Source organism: Anolis carolinensis, chromosome 2, assembly GCF_035594765.1.
Source record: "Anolis carolinensis isolate JA03-04 chromosome 2, rAnoCar3.1.pri, whole genome shotgun sequence".
NCBI lineage: Eukaryota > Metazoa > Chordata > Lepidosauria > Squamata > Dactyloidae > Anolis > Anolis carolinensis.
The window spans coordinates 80,736,089-80,760,985 of NC_085842.1; the positions used below are offsets into that span (position 1 = coordinate 80,736,089).

Sequence of the window (24,897 nt, forward strand, 5' to 3'; positions counted from 1 at the left end):
CTCACTACAGTTATCTTATATAGTAGTAATCTTCCATTTTTTTTAGACCGCAGTTAATCGTGTAACATTCCCAACAAATAAAACTCTGGTTTCATCATGATTTAAACCGTAAAAGTTTCTTTCAACATCAAATGTATCAAGGCGTGCGTGAAGGTGTTAGTAGACAAATTTAACCATATATGCATTTTAAATTTTATAATTCATGGTTTAATAGAGTTTAATTAGCATTTTAATTAATGCAGTACTGTTTTATTGTTTATGGATTCTGTTACTGTTTTATTGAATGTATTTTGGGCAATGTAATTGCCGACTGCTGTAAGCCGCCCTGAGTCCCTCCGGGTGAGAAGGGCGGGGTAAAAGTTATGTAAATAAATAAATAAATAAATAAATAAATAAATGTATTTTAGTTCTCTATTTCTGGGCCTTTTTGCAAGACCATCACATAGAGTAACGTTGTTGCCAAGATTTGTTTGGGGGAAAGGAGGGTTGCCTTTGCCTTACCCAAGGTCACCCAATGGGTTTCCATGGTCAAGCATGGATTCAAACCATGATCTACAGAGTCATAGTCTAATGTTCAAAGACTACACCATACTCTCTTGTATAGTGAATATCATGCCTGTAATGGCAATTTTGCCTAAAATATGGGTGATTCTCTTCCCTACAATTCTAGGGGCGAATCAGGCTGTACCAAAGCAGGGTGCAGTCATGATAAGGCATTAATAATCACCATGGCTGATTATTACTAATCCTGAAAAAATGTACAAGGTTCATAAAATCTAAGCCATCATTTAAAAAAGAGCCATTTCTAGGATTGGGCTTGGGCTCCTTAATTGGTTTGGAGCCTGATTTAACAATACAGATCTAATTTAGTATATGGATCAGCATGGACCCAAAGAAAGCAAACCAGCATTTAGAGAAATCTCATTGATTCAGTGTTTCTATTCCAGTTACACCAATTGGATTTAGTTCACAATCCAAGAATGGAAATGATAGTGCTGTCCTGATGTTGTTGAGCAGTTACCTAATGAATGGTGCAAAGACAGAGATTCAGTCTCAAAACAACTGGAGGGCTGATTTCCAGCCAGCCACAGCCCTTCCCAAGTGGCACCTGCAGGCTGAAAGATCCTGCTGTGTAAAGTGCACATTACTGAATGGAAAGTGCGGAAGAAGTGGCAAGAACATTGTCAATCTCTGCTCACTTTGTAGAAGCAATCTAAGTCAGAAATGCAAAAAAAAAATGCTGAAGGTTTAATCCTTTCATTGATACATCTTCAGTTTCCAGATTTTCCTTTCACAGATGACTAAGACAGTCAAGAATACCAACAGCTTTAATTCCTAGGAACTGCCTAAAAAGGATTCGGAGATTTCATTTTGGGTGAAGAACAACCAGGTTGATTGGTGAAACTTTGAAATCCATGATGGCAAGTTCATCCAGGGTTGTAACCATGGCTTGAAGGAAACCATGGCTTGAAGATATACTGAGGAAACTGAGCACACTTGGCCAGATGTGGGCCAAAGGTAGATCTGGATCTACTAATAGATTTCTGTATTAACAGAGTTTATGTACAAGACTCTGCCCCGGGGCATGGGGGAGGGGCACAATCATGAACAAAAACCTCTGTAAATATCTGGAAACAGTCCCCCAGCCCCATAAATATGTGATTTGGTAATTTGGTGCTCCATCAAAGTTTATATTTGTTAGTCTTTTGTCCATTTGCTATCAGGTGCGTTTGTTGCATCCTCATCTTGAGTTTTTCTCCCTTTAGTGCAGTTATATGTCATGTATACACACTTTTGAAATTTGTATCATACATTTACCAAAGTGCACAACCCTGCAATGAATTGTGCTTCTATGTATGTTAGATATAGATTCCTGCTTAACCTGGAAAGCCAGTCTCTCTGGACAGTAAGGGATTAAACTATACTTAAAAAGCCTCTTGTTCAAATCAGTCAGTAAATTTTCATTGAAAAGCCCAGGAATACACACAGACAAGCTGACTTTTCTGTTCTGTTGGTATGATTTCATCTGGTGACAGCTATTTTCCCATACAAATATGGCTTTTGGAACTGTTTTCCTTTCCAAAAGCCATATTGCAATATTCCATCTGAGTTCCATGTTTTGGTTGGCTCTTTCCCAAACATTCTTGCTTTCCAATTGTTCAACTAGATTTTTTCATATTGTTTATATTTAATTCTGTTTTAATGTTTGTATATTTGTATATTTGAAATTGTGAGTGAATATTTTTATGTTAAGTCACTTTGGGTCCCCTTCGGAGGAGATAAAAGGAGGATATAAATACATATTATAATAATTTCTTGCTAAAAGTCTAGAACCCCAAATTGTAATTTTTGCAAACTTTGCACTATTTTTGGAAAGGATGTTTCTGCAAATTGGCAGTTTCTCTATCTAGCCTATCCTTTGCTGCACTTATGTGTGGTTTTTAGGCCAAAATCTGACTTTCTCCCACTATTCCTTTCACCCTCTTTCTCTTTTCCTTCCAACCATCTCTGACCTCCAAATTGCATAAGTCCAACCCAGATTGATTCTGGAAATGTAAATCAAGATAGCTATGGTATATCCAATATGTCATTATGGTTGATGTTAGAAACTTCTCAGCATTTGCAAGTATATTAATCCATGAAGCAACTGTATTTTATTTTCTAATCATTTGTTTGATATTTACTGCTTGTTACTTACAAAGCTTTACCATGGTGCTTTACTGTTCCCTAGTGCCATAATGGTGCATTCTTGTATGTTCAATAAAATAAAACAGCTCTATGTAAGTGTGGGTTACTGGAACAAATCTGCTCAGATATACAGCTTCCAAAAGAAACTTAAGTAACTCCCAAAACATAAATGGGTTCGCACATATGTGAGAACACTCTTGTGTAACACAGAGCACAGTAAGTCAAGCCACAGATACCACAGCAAAGGCTATACATATTTTGACCAGCAGCCACTTGCTGACTTACTGCCATAGTGTAAAATATTTAAAATTCTGGAAAAAGAAAGACAAGGTGCGCATTGAAAAGTTCTTTATTAATGATGTGATATTACAGTGCCATTTGAACTATGAAAGGCTGCCATGTTCTGCTTGTTTATTTTCTATATTTACTGCTTGTTACATCTGCTCCTTAGAGCATTGCTGTCTGGGAACCATGCATCCTATTTTTATCAAAAGATAGGTGCTAATATCTCACAGACCTAACACAGGGCTACTGGGTTGCTTAGACTTGCAGACTGGTGCTTTGATGGAGTTGTGATGTCATGTTTCAGAGAGAACAAAACTGTTAATGACAAGAGAGTACTGTCAGTTCTCTCTCTCATGCACACTCACAGACTTGTTGCTTCAAAAGAAAAAGTAGCATTGTTCTGTGTTGTGATGAAGACATGCAGTGATGGGCTGTGCTCTCCTTTTGGGCCTGACTACTGCAACAATGTGTCTGATTCCACTACTATGCCTTCTAGACTGAGGAAAGCCAGAGCCTTCCTCAGAGCAAAATGCAAGGAAATCATCGATTTAGCTCCTGTCCTTGTTTTATATTTGGTCATAAGGATTATAAATGACATCATTGCTTTCCATTGTCTTGTTTCATGGCTAATATTAATTTGTGCCTGCTATATGGGTAGTCTCTTTTTATGATTTTCTGAAGTGGAAATAAATGAGACAATGAGGTCCAGTAGAAGAGCACCTATGTTGCACGGATACATTCTGCAGTCTGCTTATCAGCAGCTCAACATGGGAACAGGTTTCTGACTGCTGCTTGGAGACCCCACCATGACACAATGTAATAGAGCAACTGCTAAGCAAATTAAGTAACATTCGTAACATGGGCTAAGAGCTGGAAAAAGTTATCTTGGTCTTGACTAAAGTGCTTGAACCTTCTAAGAACTTGTGAGACAATGTGTCTCTTACCTGGAGCATTCAACATATTTATGAAATTTTACTTTCCAAGGAGCCAAATGAATACAAAACAAGGTGTATTTTAACCAGATGTAAACCATGCATGTAAACAGACAAAAAACTCAACATTTCGCATGAGTTGAAATATCAGAAGAAACCAGTTTCACAACTCAGGGTGTAAAAAACAACTAGGAAGAAAACGCAGGTGGACTCCAGAGAAACTCATGAACGAGAAAGGTTTTCATATGTATAACTGAACAATATGGGGCAGATTCATATTTCATGAAATGCAGCTGCCAAAGAGGCTAAACTATAAGTCTTATTAATAAATGTATAATTCAGCTAACAAAGCCTCTAACAAAGAAGATTCTTCTCACAGTCTTTTCATACCCATTTGGCCTCCAACTTCTCTTACTTTTCTTGTTAGTTGCATTAAAAAAAAAATCCTCTATTGGCACTGGGAGGATAGTGGGGGATAAAGAAACACAGGCTTCCAGTGCTGGATTGGAACTGAATGTCTGCTGTAAACATCACAATAAAGCTTGAGATGGGAAAATGGAATTTTGCTGTAGTTGATCATACTGTAGTTGAACGTGCTTATATAAAAAGACCAAGATAAGCAGCAACTGCCCCCAGGCTCCCTTACTAAGAACATGTGAACAGCAAAACTGCGGTGGCAGGTAAGCCTGCCTCATCAGCTATTCCAGCACATTAAAAACCATAGGTTTATAAGTTTGGACAAGAAAACAGAAATCATGGGAAAGTGCAGTTCTGTGAAAGAAAAGTAATCTCTGGAAGCATTTTGAAAGAAGGAAAGTGGTCTCCATGAGAATATCTTTGATTACTTATGCAAGGACTTACCAGACCTAATTTTATTTCACATGTGTATACTGTTAGTTTTGGACAAAAAGTCTGCTGAAACAAGTTGAGTTGCTCTTCTTTTTAGTGGTACAGAAATGTATCCTTATTTTATCCATGCTATCCCTGCCTTGGGCATCATATTTTTGTTAAAGGAGGAATACCCAGGAACACATTGTTTTCTGAGATATGCCTGAGATTTTTATCAGTAATTCTTTAGATAATCACTCACACAAATTAAAAGCAGGCTCATAAACCACTCTAGCCATTTCTTCTTCAAGCTGGGAGTAAGCAGCGGGGAATACCCCCCTCCACTGTAATTATAGAGAGATTGACTGTAGCATACTTGACAAAAAAAACTCATCAACCCCTAAAAAGAGTGTTTGAGGCTGAGGCCCTTCTTCCTCTCTCAGAGGAACTATCAACTGCTCAAACACTATTAAAGATCCAGAAGCCTAGCTCTTTAATTTCAAAGCAGAATTCAAAGGAAGGACAGAACCAGTACAAATTTACTGGTATCTGTTCTGTCCATTGGTGATTCCTGCTTTAAGACTCAGCCATACACACAACCCGTGTGGGGCAGAGCAGGGCATTGGTGGTGAAGGTGGAAACACACTTTCCCTAGTTCTGATGTCGGATGAATTCCCCAAGCCTGTAATGATTACACTATTGACTTGGGATTTGTGAGATCCAAGTTCCAGTTCCTGCTGTGCTATGAAATCCACTGGATCACCATTGAGTCTGGCCTATCCTACCGAGCTACTATGAAGAAAGACCCACGAACAAGAGAATCCGTATTCCATCTTGAAAACATTGGTAGGAATATATATACAAATATAATAAATAAATATAAATTGTCATTTTTCCATCGACTGTCATTTTCCATTGACATTGCTCAGTCCTACTACGCCTAAGTTTGTCCACATCACACTTGGGTGTAATAGGAATTAGCAAATATGGGAAAATATAGGCAACAGCTTTTCCCCACCTGTTAAGTGTTCAACCAATAGAAAAGGGCTGTCTATATCTTCTATCTAAATTTCTCAAGTTGTGCTTTCATGGCTACCTTTCGTCAGTTTCTCTGGCTCTGTAGCAGCAAAGATAGTTGAAATGAGTGGGTGAACAGTCAGATAAGCCACTTATAAAGCAACAACTGCACAAAAGGAATGCAAAATTGTGCCATTATACTGGGACATCATGTAAAAGCTGTTTATTACTTGAGCTGGGCCAGCCCTACCCTTACATAGATGGAGACAGATGCCTCAGATAACAGATATGGATGGGGGGTTGTGAGAAGAGCATTGAAGGCATGACAAACACAGATCTGTGTGTGTCATCTTGCTTCCCTGCTTCCCATGAGCTTGCCTTTTGCTCTCAGATACTGTTCTGTTGCTATTCTTGACATAAGGCTCAACTGCCAAACTAGTCAACCTTGGTATTTGGTATGGGAGAGCGGCAATGTGGGGGATGCTACAGACTGCAAAATTTATCTTGCCAGTGAATATGTTGCAACTGCCCAGAAGTTTGGAAATTGATTCCTTACCATTTACTATGCTGGTAACTGTTGAATGGAATTAGATTCTCAAAAACATCTGGAGGGACAGGCATTCTCCACTCTGACTTAGGCAGAAGGGGGGTACAAACAGGTATAGACCCCCTTTATACCAGAAGTGGTTATGCTAGATAATAATTCTCTCCAACTCTAGTCTACATGAACAGTGGTGAAGGATGCTGGCAGCCACAATCTAAAAAGTCACAGTTGCCCAGGCAGCTTTTATATGGATGTGCACATCATCGAAGAAATTAATCCACATCTTTTACATACAACTCGCCCATAGGCAATTCATTGAACCATACTGTACCTCAAGGCCTGTATTGCAGAAGCTACAAAAGCAGATATATTGACTACCTGAGAACGGATGTAGCCACACAAAAAAGTAACCCTACACACACTTTTATTTACAGGACACACCGGTCCAAATTGCTTCTAAAGGGGCTGTGCCCCAACAAAGCTGTCTCAGGGATATATTTCAACCAATTAAATAAGATTCTTTTTTTCTTACTTTCCAAACATGAACAAAACAAAAAAAGAGAGAGAATTTTCTCTCTTCTTAGTCTTACTGGCACCCCAGAATTCCCTAATAAACCACTGGCATAGAGCTGGGGAATGTTGTGTTGTCACTTATATCAAGGCACTCAAGACTGGTATTATAGTCCCTCTCACAGGGACTGTTCTAGAAAGACAAGGGCCCCAATTGCAACAGATCAGGCCTGGTAGGAGATCAAACCAAGAAACCCCTCAGAAGTGAAACTGGACGAGGTAACGGATGCGACATTGACTCTCCTGGTAGATGAGGTACTCGCTCTGGCTGAAGGAGGAGCTCTCGTATTGCTTTATGGGGATGGGCTTTCCTTGGGATATCAGTACTTTTTTCCCATCCAGGATTAGTTCTTTATCATGCGCAGGGTCTGGGGACAACAAAGGAAGCAAAGAGAGAGGGCTGTCAAGGACTATGATAGCTAGACTACAATAATAATTCCCCCCTTTTTGGTTTCCTGACTCACCAGGTTCAGTCCTGCCACATGCCAAGACACTGTCATAACCATCTGGTGGTTTGCGTAGGGAAGAGTCATCGCAGGTGATACGGTGCTCTTTGCCTAGGGCCACCTCATTCAGGAACATGATCCCCACCTGCTTGGAGGTGGTGCCAACTGGGTAGAGAACAGAAATAAAACATAAGTGAAAATGGCCCTATATGCACACAGTCCAGCAGTCTTTGTAGATGGACACACAGACTGCAGATGTTCTGGACATAACGTGGGAGCCCCCTTAAGAGAAATCCCAGAAGATAAAAGCAGGACTAAGTGAAAGAAATGCTGAACAAGCAAGTAAACAAGAACCAATGTGATTGCAGCTATCCCTTCACATTTATGGTTTTGACTGTTGTGTATTTGATTTGAAATGTTCTCCCCAGAAGTCTCTAGGTCTTCCAGTGTGACTTCCTGAAGTCATGCTGAACTATAGGAAAGGAGATTCCACCTGAACATTAGGAAGAACTTCCTCACAGCGAGGGCTGTTCGGCAATGGAACTCTCTTCCCCGGACTGTGGTGGAGGCTCCTTCTTTGGAGGCTTTTAAACAGAGGCTGGATGGCCATCTGTCGAGGGTGCTTTGAATGCGATTTCCTGCTTCTTGGCAGGGGGTTGGACTGGATGGCCCATGAGGTCTCTTCCAACTCTACTATTCTATGATTCTATGCTTGAGGGCTTAGAGATTTCTAGGGAGGGAGCCCTTATAGGTATCTCTAGGTCCTCCAACACAATTCCATAATCAACTGCCAGCAGACGTCAACCATATAATCATACTGGAACACCCATAAATTCTCAGAAAAGTGTTATCTCAGATAAAAAATAGAAATGTCTTTATTCATAATTTTCATGGGGGTCATGTGCCCCTAACTCCAGTGAATGTGAAAGGTTGACTGTAGCTCCAAGTGTGCTGAAGAAAGACCTCTGGGCTTTGTGGGGAAACTTAACAAAATCTAGCGTTAGAAAAAGGATCAGATTGCTTTTTTTAAATGGTGGGGAATGTGGATCAAAAGTGATGGAAACAGCTTGGAAAATTTTACCAAAGTGTGAAAATAAAGGGAAATCAAGTGAAGATGCATACATCTGGAAGATGGTAAAGTAAATTATGTGGTAGACATTAAAGGAAAGCAGAATATGTTTGAGAGGATGCTAGGTTAAGAGGGATCAATTAATGTCATTTGCCTTCTCAAATCAAATCAGATTGGCCCCCACGTTGCCCACTTTTTGAAAGAAATTTAAAATGTGGTGGTTTCAACAGGTTTTTGAGTCAGATTGGCTCCATTAGCCAAATTGGACTCTACTCTGGTACACTGCTCACCTCTCAGCCCTAAGATATGTGCACAAGTTTTTCTATCCCTAATATGGACCATGTTAATCTGCCCTGATTTCTTCCCACTTGAGCAAAGGTTTTGACTGTGCTTGTTTATTTTATTTATTGCTAATTTTAACCAAATTGTTCTGTATTCTTTTAATGATGCGCTTTTACTGTATTAAGTTATTGTGTATTGTATTATTATTATTTTTTGCACTGGCTGGAAACTACCTTGAGTCCCTTCGGGGAGATAGAGATACAAATAAAGTTTTTGTTATTATTATTACTATTATTATTCACTAAACACCTGTGATGTTTTCCAGCTATCATATATGGATAGTACTGACTAGAGGCAGGAGAGTTTGCAAGTGCATAAAGTCATCAACTGTGTTCAGGAACAGGAAATCTCCTGCCGATGGGCCAAATATGGCTTATGGTGTAACGCCTCTTTAAACCAATTCTGCATTTACTGCAGATGCGGTACTTAATGAGCCGAGGTTCCTGTGTTTGCCAGACCGTGTTCACAATCTAATGCTGGAGTTTGTGAAGACATAAACCCTGCCTCTGTTGCCACTGGAGTTTAGTCACTTCCTGACTCTGTCTTATACTAATTGTAGCACAGACATTACATACCCCCTAAGACATCACACTGGCAACGAAGGTCCGCATAGTCAAAGCAATGGTATTCCCCATAGTAACCTATGGATGCGAGAGCTGGACCATAAGGAAGGCTGAGCAAAAGAAGATAGACGCTTTTGAACTTTGGTGGAGGAAAATCCTGAGAGTGCCTTGGACCGCAAGAAGATCCAACCAGTCCATCCTCCAGGAAATAATGCCAATGGCTGCTCACTGGAGGGAAGGATATTAGAGGCAAAGCTGAAGTATTTTGGCCACATCATGGGGAGACAGGAAAGCTTGGAAAAGATCACGATGCTGGGGAAAATGGAAGGAAAAAGGAAGAGAGGCCGACCAAGGGCGAGATGGATGGACGGTATCCTTGAAGTGACTGGCTTGACCTTGAAGGAACTGGGGGCAGTGACGGCCGACAGGGAGCTCTGGCGTGGACTGGTCCATGAGGTCACGAAGAGTTGGAGAGAACTAAACGACTGAGCAGCAGCAGCAAGATCCCTGCAATAAATCCAAGTGCCACAAGATGAAGAGAACCCATATCTTCTTCTTCGTTAGGTTATAGATGTAAACACAGCAAATCATCACAGGGCCGCAAAGAAGGCCAAAGGAAGTAGAGAATGATCTCACCATAACCTGCCGATTTACTGTTCTCAGATGCAAAGTACAAGCCCTTGCCCACACGTCCACCAGAGTGTGGCATGATGCGCAGGCCACTCTTCAGAATGGCAGCAACAACTGCAATATTGGTGCCATGCCACAGCAGACGCCTGTTTTGCAGATGGTCATGGATCTTGAAACGGCTATTCTGGAAGCGTGTGGGGAGGAAATATAAAAGGGACAGTGAGTGGAATTCTACACAAACAGAATACTTCTGTGCATGTCGTTGGTGGTAGTGGTGGAAAGCCTGATGCGGGGGCAGAGCTTGGATTGTGTATTTCACACTGCAGAAATGCACCTAGTCAGCCACGTACTGTATCTGTGCAACGCACACCAGGGATAACATGTTCTGCCACAGAAATAGGGAAAGGGTGGCTTCTACATAATCACAAGAGAGTTTGTGAGGTCTGAAAGAGCCTCCAGCAGAAATTCTGGATTGTTTTTTCTCAAAACTCCTCCGTAGATACTCCCTTGAAATGTGGGGAGCAATTTCATTGCTTTTGCCATACCTACATGTTTTAGGCTTGGGCAAACAGGAAGCAAATCAAAATTGGCTTCTGTCTCACATCATGCTTGAAAAAAAGGGTTGCTCCTAGGTTTCAAACATCCCAGCAGAAGATAAGAACATGGCAAAATTGGCCCTCATATCTAATAGGAGCCAGATAAAAGTGTTCATTGCTATTTGAGCAAGGCTCATCCCTATTTTCACAGATCCAAATGCAGCCAGTAATGTTGATCTCTCAAAAACCAAATTGGAGTAAAAACGAAAGTGCTTTTTACGAATGGAACGAGTTCTTGTTCTGTAACTTTAGGATATATTTTGTCCAATAACTAACACAATTCTGATGTAATTAGATGTGCATGGCTTTGTCCAAAACCAGGTCAGGCAATTGTGTTCGTAGGTGTTGTAAATACATACACTGAGTAACACAAAAAAGAAAGGCACTATCACTTGACCTTACCTCACTCTCCCTGTTCACCTTCCAAATATTCATGACGTTAAGTTTTCGATAACTGCAGCCTGTTTTCTCTATGTAGTTTACAATCAGCTGATGTGGGGAGAGGAAAAGCAGAGGAAGGAAGTGAGAATTAAAGTGCCAAAGCAAATTGGAAATGAAAATCAGCATTTTTCAGTTGAGAAGCAGATAGATCTTCATGCTGGTGTCCTACCCCACAGTCATAGAGAACAAGAAGCTTTCTATGGAGTTCTTGTACCTTATAATCCGCCACTGATGGGTCTACCAAAGTAAGCTGGCACTTCAAGAGTCCATAGTCCTTGTCCAGTGGATGTGGGACTTCCTTCATCTCCTCCTCTTCTTCCTCCTCCTCCTTCTTCTGGGCCTGTAAACTTTGGGCCAATTCAATATCTGCCAGTACCTATCAAGAAACAGAACCAAAATATGTATGTCCCAGAAGGAAAAAGGGGGCTACCTACCAGAGAAGTAGTGTTCTTACATTCTGTCTGCAATCCTATTACCACTAAAATCAGAGTGCTTTACTTCTGAATAAATATGTTTACAACTGTGTTATCAGTAAACGATTGTTACTGAGGCAATTTCATTTTTTATTTTAAAAGCAAAGGGGCTTTTGTTCCCTTTGCCAGTAAAGTATCTTGAACCCAAGGACTGAAGCCAAAACATCCATTGAGCATCCTAGCTAGGTACTCAAGGCTACGGCTTTCTCACCTTTGAGGAACAAGACTGCAGTAAGACTTCAACAGTTGACTTTGTTCTCTTTAAGCCTCAGTCAACAGGATCTCTCTCTTTGTAGACTCATTATAAATTCATAATATTGTTATAACAGTGCAACTATAACTGGTGGGAAAAATTCCATTATAAACATTAAACACAAACCTTGATAACTTTTAACACTAGTAGAAAGAGACTTGCACTGAACAAGTGGAACCAAAGGGTCCTACCCCAAGAATTGCTCAAAATTATGCTTGAATCTTGTCTGACACTATTTCCACTGCACCATTTTTGAGCCAGATACAAATCCCTAGCTGGTAATGTAGGCAAACACATAGAACTCATCACAAGTAAGGAAGCTTACTTGTACAGTAAGCCCATAGTATAAAGACTCAGCAGCAGAAAACCCTAGCAAACTTGACAACCCTTAGCCCTCTAATATTTTTTTTGGATTAAAGAGGAGGATGGGATAAGTCCTCCAAATTCCTCACCAACAACATATCTTTCTTAGCCTGGATGATCTCTTGCGTATTAATGGCTGGAGGACGACAGCGGCCAAAGTTGTGGGGGATGATGGTGTAGAAGCGAGAGGAAAGCTCTTCCAGCTTCTTCTGGGAGTATGACTGCTCCTGCAGGGTCGTTTCTATGGCCTCCAAAGCTTCAAAGCCTTTGGCAATCTGCTGTTTGCTCAGCTTCCCCAAGGGCATCTTCTTCACATCTGACAAGACAAGAAACTGGGAATGTTTGACAGAAATCAACCCAACAAATTCTGGCTTTGAAGAATTATACAAACCAGAGGTTGAAGAAACCCAGATTGGAATGCCATCAGCTATCGCCAGCCAGATCTGTCTTCCACCCTTTCAGCTGCAGAATTGCCTAATGTTCCTAGGTTCATCTTCCGTTGTGATAAAGGACCAGAGAACCATTTTTACCATCAGTAGTAACCTGGGCCTCTCGCCCCTGAGTCCCCTCCCCTTGATCTCTGGCCTCATTGCATCTGTACATATCAACATTATTCATCAGTCATATGGATAACAAGTCTATAACCACATTAAACACATTCCTTAGTAACAGCATACGGAACTGAAACATGTGTGATACCAAGAATAAGGAATATGGCGCTTCTCCTACTATTTTTTTAATGCAGAACAAAAGGCAGTCTCAGTCTTTACCTATATTCATGGTCTGCATAGCATCTTTAAACATGTCATTACTGAAGATGAGGGAGACCAGTTCCTGGGTTGGCTTATCCAAGGTGCATGGACGTATTTTCTGCTTGGCTGGCTTCACTCCATCTGTGCTGTCCACCTTAGAGACAAGAAACAATCTAGCTCCAGATCTGTACACAATTTAGTTCTTTTGACTAGGGTGGGACATAGATCGACAATTGCAACACACAACTTGGCAGAAGGTTCCCTTGAATACAGCAGGCTTTACTTCAAAAATATATGCACAGGACTGGACTCATTTCACCCTGACTTAGGTTGTTGTCAGAATTTTTTTTTCGTGTCAGGAGCAACCGGAGTTGCTTCTGGAGAGAATTGGCCGTCTGCAAGAACATTGCCCAGGGGATGCCTGGATGTTTTGATTTTTTACCATCCTTGTGGGAGGCTTCTCTCATGTCCCCGCATGGAGCTGGAGCTGATAAGAGGGAGCTCATCCGCGCTCTCCCCGGGTGAGATTCAAACCTGGCAGCCTTCAGGTCAGCAACCCAACCTTCAAGTCACAAGGCTTTTATTCCCTAGGCCACCGGAGGCTCCGTTGTCAGAAATGAAATGGTGAATGTATATGTTCCCTATGTCACCTCCTGCCATGACCAGCTTCCCTTCATGCCCTCTTGTGCCCTCCCTCCTCTCGTACACATATGAACACATTTTGAAAAAATAGTTGCACAGTGGCCATATCACAACTAAAGAATTGGGGTACCACACTACAACTATGACTCTAACTTCCTATGTTGTGATTGATAGAAAGACCGGTGAAACTTTATTAATTAGCCTCTTTCCAATCAGTGTATGTTTTATATAAAATTCAGCTGAAAATGATCAGTGGCCCACAATTACGAAACTAGTAAAATGCAGTATTTAAAAAATGTCACAAGTAATTTGACAGTCTATGTTCATGTATAAGTTATGAAACTTAATTCAAAAAATTCAAAACAAACATTCTGGTTGTGTAGTGTAAGTATTTGCACTTTAACTCATATCAAGAGTTCAGTCCATCCCATGAAAACCTAAAAGAAGAACCAACCTATCCCCTGTCTCTTATGTGGCACACCTTCTGCCCTTTTTTAATGTATGGGAGGAAAAATGGTGGTAGTGGCTCTTTGATGCTTCCTTTCAAAGGAGTGCCAGGAAAATAAAAACGGTCTTCTGGGACAGACAAAACTTTCATTTTCACCATTCTACTCAAAAAAGAGGGTGGCTCCTTTATATATATACTAGCTGTGCCCGGCCACGCATTGCTGTGGCGAAGTATGGTGGTATGGGAAATAAAGTATTGAGGAATTGGTGGTAGTTAAGGTAAAGGGTCCCCTGGGCTGAGTGGGTTGCTAGGAGACCAAGTGAACAGAGCTTAGCCTTCTAACTGGCAGCAATTGGATAAAAACAATTATTCCTCTCTCTCTAATTAGGACTTTATTTTTCTTTTCTTTTTGTTGTATCAACCTAGAGGCATGGATGAGGGGTTGTGCTGTCAATTTTCGAGGTTGTTTGGTGTTTACTTTTGTTGTTTTGTCCGCTGCCGTGATGCCATCACTCTTTTATATATATAGATAAACAAGATAAAATATTAATTCTTATTTAAAAAGAAACCATCACCTTCTCTGATTAGAGTGGCAAAAGGCCTTACTGAATGCCTAGACTGGAAAAGGACAGCAGGGCTTTGGAACTTTCCCTTCTCCACAGAATGACTCTTGACTTATCCATGAGTTGTATCAAAATTAATAATTTTGGCCCCCAAACCTGCTCTTGACTTATATATGAGGTTGACGTATATACAAGCATATATGGTAGTTTTGGAATTAAAAGCTGAAGTGTGCCATTTGCCTGAGCAAAGACTCGCTAGTGACACTGACATAAATATAAATGCATAGAAGGAAGCTATAGAACAGGATTAAAATGCACAAACATCTTGAAGAGGTCAGAAAATTGGACTAACAAAGCTCCTAGTCAGAGTATTTGCTAGCAAAAGCGTAAAGCCAAAGTTCTACTAGCTGGAATTCAAAAAATTACCACTAATAATAAGTCCAGAAACTGTGGAAATGCAAGGAGTACCCAGGTTTTAAATGTCCAGGAGAGAACCATTTTGCGGATAACAACATCATCATCATCATCTCTCTCTCTCTCTCTCTATATATATATATATATATGTGTGTGTGTGTGTGTGTGTAATGTTTGTTTTACTACGGAGTAAACAACAAAACCACTGAACCAAATCACACCAAATTTGGCAACAAAAGACATAGTCATCCAAAATATATCTTTCAATTTAAAAAAAAACTAGAAAAAGCCCAAATTAGAGGACGAGAAATAAATGTTTTTCCCCCTTGCGGCCAGTTAGAAGGGTAGGCTCCACCCACTTCATCTCCTAGCAACCCACTCAGCCAGAAATGCTGCCCAGGGCCTGTTCACTCAGGCCTCTTGCACACCGACTATAAAATACAGATTATCTGATTTGAACTGGATTATATGGCAGTGTAGACTCAAGGCCCTACCACACACCTATATAACCCAGAATGCCAAGGCATAATAATCCACAGTATCAGATTTGAACTGGATTATCTTGAGTCCACATTGCCATATAATCTAATTCAGTGTGGATTCTATACAGCTGTGTAGAATAGGCCTCATATAATCCAGTTCTAAGCAGATAATATAAGATTATAAATATAATATATAATAATTACTGTGGTATAATAATACAGAACAATATAATCTCTAAAATCAGGACAGTAAATAAAGAGGCTATTCAGTGCAATTCAAATTGGCCAAAAAACCATTCCCCTAGAATGCAAGTACCCAGCCTTCCAAGCAGCATGCCTATTTCTTTGTATTCCAGCTCACCAAACAAGGATTCGCATAAGAAGAAAAGAGGCAGGCTTTGAGGCTGCAAGGCTATTCACTGCTATTCCACCTAGTCAACAAATGATTCCTATAAGCTACAGCAACGCGTGGCCAGACATCGCTAGTTCTATATAAAGGATCAAAAAGAGATAAACCTAAAGATTTTCTTATTGGAAAATTCTGCAGGGCTTTTCCCCCTATTATCTCTAGCAAGAAAGGAATAATGAACTTGTATCAAAAAATGTTACATTTGTAACTCTGGCTCTTATTTTATTGTGTGAGGATCAGATCTTTAGACTTTTAAACTTGCTGATACTGCTTTATGTTAGAAGACATTTTATAAGGAAGAAAGTAGCAAACGTAATCTCAAGAATCATCTCAACCTAAAAATTACGCACCAACTTGTTTAAGTTATACATATTCTGTTAAAACAGTAATCTTAAACAGTATAAAAAGCACAAAAAACCTTACCACAAAAATCAAAGTAAATGTCAAGGACAGAACGCCACAAGATTCAAAGTAACAGAGTTTATTAGATTACAGAACTCAAAAAATGCCCGTAAAACACAAGGGCCAGGCAGTTTTTGCCTTTAGGAGCAAAAAGAGGCAAAAGTAAATGTTCAAAAGATAAACCGGATTAAACCGGAGTTTAATCCGGGTAAAAACAAACTGCTTGCGTCAGCCTGGGTATAAACGAAACGAAAGCCAAGGAACAAAAGATACAAAGAATGCAACTAATTGGCAGCAGATTCCTCTCTGCTGCCAACACTGTGCTTAGAGTAACTTGCGTCGCTCCCCCACACACACAGCAGACAGGATCTCCAACACGAGTAAAACAGCCAAGGATTGTAGCAGTTGAGTAGACCAGTTCCGTTCCGTAGATCAAAGCCAGAAGCAGACGTTTGTAGTTTTTCCAAGTCCAAGAAGGGGGGAAGACAAGCCGTGGTCAGTTCAGTCCGAGTTCTCAAAGCAGGAGATGGCGTCCGTCAAGAAGACGACGGAGGGTCAAGCTAATAAGAGTAAGCACAGGTTTGCACAAACAAATGCCCACACAATCCCTCCCGCCGTCTGACCCTGGATTCCAATCAACTTACGTCACAGCACAGGAAAGCACACAAGTCTTCAGGGAAGCGTCCCACACACACACGGATCCCAAGCGTTTGCCCAGATTACCTTGCCCAACGCAATTTGCAATTGCTCTCAAGCCCCATTTTATGCCAGTTACAAATCTTCATCACTGTCAGCTGTCCTCCTTAACCCGGGCGTTTCCTCATCACTTTCCTCGTCAGAGCTGGAACACCTCTGACTACGCCCAACAGCATCTCCAGCTGTGGATCCCGTCCCATCCCTCCAGCTAAACCATGGGTCTAATCCTGAAGGTCCCCATTCATCTTCTGTCCCATCATGGCCAGTGGCACCCACTTCCTCCCTTACCCGAGTCCAATCCATCTCATCCTCCTCTGAGCTAACCAGCCCCTCCTCCATTCTCTCCGTAAACCCTTCGAAAGACTCCTCGTCAGATGGTGCTGCAAATATGTCTCGCAGTCTTTTTCTCTCTCGCTCCTCGAGAGTATCTGACTCTCGAGGAGTCTTACGCCCACGTCTGTCAGTAACAGAGCCATGAGGCTCAATCATAACACTATCCCCTCTCACAAAGGCCTCCTCCCCCGATGGCGGAGAAGTGGCAGTGATACCCTCCGCTATAGCACCACGACGACTAGAGGTATCAAGTTTCAACAGTGAACGATGAAAGACTGGATGGACCTTTAAACTAGACGGTAAACGCAAACGAAACGCAACAGAAGAAATCTTTTTAACGATAGGAAAGGGACCCAAATACCGAGGCGCAAACTTTCCCCCAGCCTGTTTAATATGTTTGGAAGATAACCACACCAAATCCCCTTCTTCCAACTCCTCCCCTGCCTGCCTGTGGCGGTCAGCCTGAGTCTTCTGCGTTGCCTTAGCTTCCAACAGTAAGCGACGGGCAACATCATGCAATGCAGCCATTTCCGAAGAGCGGTACACAGGGTCCGAAGAGACCACATTGGTCGACGGCGCCACACCTCCCCGTGGGTGAAAACCATAAGTTAGCTCAAATGGCGTATGCTGACTAGACGTGTGCACCGCATTGTTGTAAGCAAATTCCGCCACCGGTAACCACTTTACCCAAGCCGTGGGTTGATCTAAACAAAAACAACGCAGATACTGCTCTAAGAGCCCATTAACTCGTTCCGACTGTCCATCCGTTTGCGGATGGAAAGCTGAAGACACGTTTAACTTAGTCCCCAAACACTCATGGAAGTGTTTCCAAAAGCGTGACACAAATTGCGGAGCCCTATCTGAAATAATCACCTCGGGTGCTCCGTGCAAACGATAGATGTGCTTTGTAAATAGTAAGGCCAACGTAGGGGCCGCCGGAATGGTTGAACAAGGAATAAAATGAGCCAGTTTACTAAATAAATCCACCACCACCCAAATACAAGTATAACCCCCAGACTTAGGCAAATCTGAAATAAAATCCATGGAAATGATTTGCCATGGCCTCTCCGGAACAGGTAAAGACGATAACAACCCTCTAGGGCGCCCAACAGGCGTCTTACTCTGCTGACAAACGGCGCAGCTGTCACAAAAGCGCAGAATGTCTTGCCGCATCTTTGGCCACCAGTAGCTCCTGGTGATAAGCTGTACGGTCTTGAACCTGCCAAAGTGCCCAGCCATGGGTTCGTCATGGTGGGCTCTAATCACCTCCAACCTGAGGGTCCCTACTGGTACGTAAACCTGCCCCCTACGCACCAATACCCCGTCTTGATCCTGGAGATGCGGCAGTATGGTACGGTTACCTGCAGAGAGCAGCATCAGTTGCTCCTGAGTCCACACATCATCCTTCTGAGCCTCAAGGATCTGGTCATGTAACCCAAGCTCATTATCTACAACACACAGAGAGGCAGTAGGCAAGATGGTCTGACATACTACCTGCTCATTGGTCTTAAATTCCGGCTTGCGGGATAAAGCATCGGCCCGCAAGTTTGCCTTCCCCTCCACGAACTGCACCTTGAAGTTAAACCTGGAGAAAAACAAAGCCCAGCGGATTTGACGCTGGTTTAACTTCTTTGCTGTTTGCAAGTGCTCTAAGTTCTTGTGATCAGATCTGACCACGATCTGGTGCCGTGCCCCTTCAAGCCAGTGCCGCCACACCTCAAACGCCACCTTAATCGCCAACAACTCCTTCTCCCATATGGTATAGTTCTGCTCGAAGGGTGTTAGTTGCCGCGAGTAAAATCCACAGGGACGCAAGGTCCCTGAGGAATCCTTCTGAGACAATACAGCCCCCAACGCGTAGCTAGAAGCGTCCGCTTCTACCACGAACGGTCTGTCAACATCAGGATGGGTTAGTATGTTGTCCGATTGAAAACTAGACTTTAGTTGTAGAAACGCCTCGTGAGCTTCCCGCCCCCACACAAATGGCTGTTTCTTGCGCAGAAGCTGCGTCAAAGGTACCGTGAGCTTTGCAAAATTCGGAATAAACTCCCGGTAGTAATTAGCGAAACCCAAGAACCTTTGTACATCCTTCTTAGTCTTCAGCTCCTGCCATGAGTTGACGGCGTCAACCTTATGTGGGTCCATTTTAAGTTCCCTACCTGACACTACATGACCTAGGAACTCCACTTCAGGCACATGAAAGACGCACTTGGAAGCCTTGGCGAAAAGCCCATTAGCCCGCAGTCGGTGCAGAACCTGCTTGACATGTTGACGATGTTCTTTCTCGTCCTTAGAAAAAATCAAGATATCATCCAAATAAATCACTAAAAATTGGTCAATTAGGTCCCTGAACACATCGTTCATGAACCTCTGGAATACCGCAGGAGCATTACAAAGCCCAAAAGGCATGACTCGGAACTCGTGGCATCCGAAACACGTGTTAAATGCCGTCTTCCATTCATCCCCTTCCCGTATACGGATTAAGTTATAGGCCCCCCGCAGGTCAAGCTTGGTAAAAACCTTAGCCCCTTGCACCCTTGATAACAGTTCCGAGATTAAAGGGAGCGGGTACCTATCCCGAATGGTGTATTTGTTTAGGATCCGATAGTCGCAGACCAGCCTAAGTTCCCCAGTCTTTTTGGCTACAAAGAATACTGGTGCCGCAGTTGGAGAACTAGATGGGCGAATAAACCCCTTGGCTAAGTTTTCATCTAGAAACTCCCGCAAAGCTTGCCTTTCCGGTACAGTCAAGGCATACAGCCTCCCTGCTGGCAGTTTCGCACCTTCTGCCAACTTGATGGCGCAATCATATGGCCTGTGCGGTGGTAATTTGTCCGCTTCTCTTTTACAAAATACATCAGAGAACTCCCCATACTCAGCAGGCACTCCCTCCATATCAGAATGAGTAACATTTAGAGTGCAACAATCCTGCCTCTTTAAGATCACTTTACGTGTTGCCCAATCTACTTGTGGGTTTACTACAGCTAGCCAATCCATCCCCAGGATCACATCATATCTAGGCAAGCTCGTAATATCCCACACAAACGTTCCCGTTACTCCCTGCACCTCCCACGTTACTGCTGAGGTTTCATGGTTAACCACCCCAGTCTCCAGCAGTCTCCCATCTGCTCCTTCCACCCACACGTCGCATGCCTTGCGCACTCTAGGAATGCCATGCTTCTTAGCAAACTCAATATCTACATAGGAGACCGTAGCCCCTGAGTCCAGCAGTGCCAAAGTAGAAACAAGTTCCCTTCCCCCAACAGATAATGTAATGGGTACGAAAACATGCTTCCTCCCCTCAGTTGACTGCTTGAGGAGCCCTAGTGCGTTGGACTCACGTCGCACTAGGGCTGGCCTTTTCCCGAAAGCTGGGAAGGTTTCACATTACAATTTTTGGCAAAATGCCCAGCATTCCCACAGTACAAACACAAGCCCAGCTGCCTCCTACGGCTCTTTTCCTCTGTAGACAGCTTTTTAAAGACCCCAAGCTCCATGGGCTCTTCCCCCATCACCACAGGTGCCCTGGTTACATGCATGGGTGGCGCACACATTGCTTTTGAGTGTTTACGAGCCTCGAACCTTGCGTCTAAACGCAGCACCTTAGCTACTAAGGCGTCCCAGCTTTCAGCCGGCTCCAAGCGTGCTAATTCATCCTGGAGCATATCACTTAACCCGGCAGTAAATAAAAGCATGAATGCATTTTCCCCCCAATCCAGCTGGTGGCGATACAGGTTAAACTTATTTAAGTAATCCAAAACAGTCCCCTTTCCCTGTTTCAACCGATACAGAGCCCACCCAGCGTTCTCCGTGCGGAGAGGATCCCCAAAAGTATCAGTTAACAACTTTTTGAAATTATTCAAATTGTCCTTGACTGGGTCATTTCCCAAAATTAAATTAGTGGCCCATTGTCCTGCGGGACCGGTCAACAAACTCAAAATAAAGGCCACCTTGCTAGTGTCTGTAGGAAAAGCATGAGCACTGAGCTGAGAAAAATAAAGCTCCACTTGTGCCAAAAAGGTTGGCAACTTGCACCTGGTTCCGTCAAAGCGTTCAGGAGTCAAAACATGTCCTTTCACAGCCTGAGCTGTTTGGCTAACGGTAAAAGCCGTTTGCAATTGGTCTACTTTGGCCCTTAACTCATCCATCGTCTTCCTGACGGGTTTATTGCTGTAATAAACTTTTTATGGGCGTTGGGCAATCTGTCAAGGACAGAACGCCACAAGATTCAAAGTAACAGAGTTTATTAGATTACAGAACTCAAAAAATGCCCGTAAAACACAAGGGCCAGGCAGTTTTTGCCTTTAGGAGCAAAAAGAGGCAAAAGTAAATGTTCAAAAGATAAACCGGATTAAACCGGAGTTTAATCCGGGTAAAAACAAACTGCTTGCGTCAGCCTGGGTATAAACGAAACGAAAGCCAAGGAACAAAAGATACAAAGAATGCAACTAATTGGCAGCAGATTCCTCTCTGCTGCCAACACTGTGCTTAGAGTAACTTGCGTCGCTCCCCCACACACACAGCAGACAGGATCTCCAACACGAGTAAAACAGCCAAGGATTGTAGCAGTTGAGTAGACCAGTTCCGTTCCGTAGATCAAAGCCAGAAGCAGACGTTTGTAGTTTTTCCAAGTCCAAGAAGGGGGGAAGACAAGCCGTGGTCAGTTCAGTCCGAGTTCTCAAAGCAGGAGATGGCGTCCGTCAAGAAGACGACGGAGGGTCAAGCTAATAAGAGTAAGCACAGGTTTGCACAAACAAATGCCCACACAATCCCTCCCGCCGTCTGACCCTGGATTCCAATCAACTTACGTCACAGCACAGGAAAGCACACAAGTCTTCAGGGAAGCGTCCCACACACACACGGATCCCAAGCGTTTGCCCAGATTACCTTGCCCAACGCAATTTGCAATTGCTCTCAAGCCCCATTTTATGCCAGTTACAAATCTTCATCACTGTCAGCTGTCCTCCTTAACCCGGGCGTTTCCTCATCACTTTCCTCGTCAGAGCTGGAACACCTCTGACTACGCCCAACAGCATCTCCAGCTGTGGATCCCGTCCCATCCCTCCAGCTAAACCATGGGTCTAATCCTGAAGGTCCCCATTCATCTTCTGTCCCATCATGGCCAGTGGCACCCACTTCCTCCCTTACCCGAGTCCAATCCATCTCATCCTCCTCTGAGCTAACCAGCCCCTCCTCCATTCTCTCCGTAAACCCTTCGAAAGACTCCTCGTCAGATGGTGCTGCAAATATGTCTCGCAGTCTTTTTCTCTCTCGCTCCTCGAGAGTATCTGACTCTCGAGGAGTCTTACGCCCACGTCTGTCAGTAACAGAGCCATGAGGCTCAATCATAACAGTAAAGTATACACAGACCCTTCTGCACAACCAGTTAATTGCCAAAAGGTGTTATAAATATATAGGTGCTGAGCTGTTGAAAGAAAAGAAGGCTAGAAATGTGAAGACCAAAGACAAATGTCATTAAGAGTTGGTAGAATTGTTACAGCCTCATTTTGAAACATACCTCTAATATGTACAACCCTGTTTCAGGTGTGGGCGGATTACAGAGTTGCAGATGTTATACAGCTCTTTTCAGCAGGACTCCAGGGTGCACTTACCAGAACTGTGACTTAGCGTCGTATGCTACCAACTTATGGCACAAGCCCTATCCAATTTTATCTGAAAATAGATTTCTACTACACAGGATTCACATTAGATCGAAGGAACAAGGATGCCCCTGTTCGGCCACATGTTCACCCAGGAATGTGGTTTTCAGTATCAAACTGAGCCTACAGCCCTTTCATAAAAAAACATACTCTCAGTTTCTGCAATTTCTTTGATTCCACATTCTAAATTCAAAGGCAACTGAACAGGGAAAGCCTTTTTGCTGTTTCTATAGGTCAGGGGTCCGTGGGTTGGATGCAGCCTTCCAAGGTCATTTAACGGCTTCATCCTATACTTTAGACATAGAATCACCCTAAGTCTGAAACAACTTGAAGGCACACAACAACAATTTTAATTAATTTAACTATTTCATCAGCCAAAAGCAGGCCCACACTTTCCACTGAAATACAAAAGTTTATGTTGGTTAAAATTGTTCTTCATTTTAAATATTGTTTTGTTATTTCATATAGTTTGCACTACAAATAAGATCTCTGTAGTGTATAGGAATTCGTTCATTTGTTTCTAAGGGATTGTGAAGTGGCCCTCAGTTTAAAAAGAACTGATCCCTACTCTAGTACAATACATAGCACTAGAAAGCCCTGTTGAATTACTACAAATCACTCAGAAAGATTTCAGTTGATCTGGACCTTCTGTCTCCCATTTCTGCTTACAGTCCTTGGCTTCCAACGTATCCCATAGTCATTTACCTTGACTATCACTTCTTGGTCTTCTTCATCCCCCTGTTGCACCTCGATAAGGGTATATTTGCCATCATGACAGACAAAGTTATCTCTGTCAGCCCAGTTGTTCTTTGTCTTGTCCCGAAACTTCTTCTCAAAATCCTTCTTTGCAGCTTCCAAGGATGGGAAACTGTTGAGTTTTGACTGTCCTGCTTCACCCTAGAAGCAAGATCAGGAAATTAAAGATGTAGTAGTAAGTGAATAAACATGTTATGCCTCTGTCCTGTTTTTTCTACATTCTTTAAACTGCTTTAATATGAAAATTCTGGGGTGAAGTTCTGTCTCGGATGTGCCAAATAGTGGGGCAAATGGTTACTTTTAGTGGGCACTACTAATGATCTCTTCATTTGAGAAGAATAAAGATTTGTAAAATAAAGATATATCACTTATGATATATGCAGCAAGGCTAGTAATTGCCAGCATTTGAGGAAAAAATAGATACTTGATTGAGATAAAACAGGTTCAACAAATATGGGCTATAGCCATATCAGAAAAATTAAAATATAAGCTAGGAGTAGCAAAATGAGAAAAACAGGCTTTCCTAACATTACTTGGAATTTATTTGTTCGTTACATGTGTCAAAACAATTGCAAATCAAAACCACCAAATGAAATTTAGGATTAACAACTAGATAAGTACCAATATTATATTATGCAATGGAAGATATTGAAAAATGCAGGTATAAAAATTGATAAATTGAGGGAGGGATGGGGAGGGGGTGGGTTTGTTTGAAATGAAGTGAGTAATTTAGAATCATAGAGCTGGAAGAGACTACATGGGCCATCCAGTTCAACCCCCTGCCATGCAGGAAAAGCACAATCAAAATACTCCTGACAGATGGCCATCCAGCTTCTGTTGAAGCCTCCAAAGAAGGAGCTTCCACCACTTGTTTCATTAGAGTTATTATAATACTGTTGATTGTCAACAGTATTATAAAGGAAAGAACTGTGATAGAAACAAACAAAACTACTAAAATGACAATCTTTAGAAGTAAAGATCTTCTTGTCTTAAATATTGTGCAATGGGGCTGTGTGGATGCCTCCACATGTTATAGCATACAGCCTTGTGCTCAAGGGAGCTTATAATGGTAAGAACCACAGTTCTCCATATAGAAACCCCTCAAGTTCCCTAGACAAGAATTTGACAGATACTTTACAACTGCGTTTCAACAAAAAGCCATGCTGCCCTGATTTTGGAATGCAGAGTAAATGCATTCCTTTGAATTTGGCTTTAGATTTAGTATAAATCTATTGTAAGGCCTTAAGTTCAATATAATCACCCTCCTGGCGTCTGCTCCCAACCTCTGGAGACATTACTG

At 42.3% G+C, this 24,897-nt stretch overlaps 1 protein-coding gene across 4 annotated transcripts in view; it reads right to left on the reverse strand.

Moving 5' to 3' along the window:
* Positions 1 to 3,019: 3,019 nt before the first annotated feature.
* The window catches only part of parp3 (poly(ADP-ribose) polymerase family member 3), a 36,737-nt gene continuing 14,859 nt past the window's right edge, over positions 3,020 to 24,897 (reverse strand). For 3 of the 4 annotated variants that reach the window (XM_008105090.3, XM_003217566.4, XM_008105092.3), the window contains 8 exons: positions 23,547 to 23,738; positions 12,811 to 12,946; positions 12,130 to 12,356; positions 11,166 to 11,327; positions 10,913 to 10,999; positions 9,921 to 10,098; positions 7,329 to 7,475; positions 3,020 to 7,232 (listed from right to left, as the gene is read on the reverse strand). In XM_008105090.3, the coding sequence (XP_008103297.2) occupies positions 7,063 to 7,232; positions 7,329 to 7,475; positions 9,921 to 10,098; positions 10,913 to 10,999; positions 11,166 to 11,327; positions 12,130 to 12,356; positions 12,811 to 12,946; positions 23,547 to 23,738 (1,299 nt within the window). In that variant the 3' untranslated portion in view covers positions 3,020 to 7,062. Of the gene's footprint in view, positions 7,233 to 7,328; positions 7,476 to 9,633; positions 9,792 to 9,920; positions 10,099 to 10,912; positions 11,000 to 11,165; positions 11,328 to 12,129; positions 12,357 to 12,810; positions 12,947 to 23,546; positions 23,739 to 24,897 lie in introns of those variants that run through there. The other variant, XR_010002663.1, reaches the window with a different exon arrangement.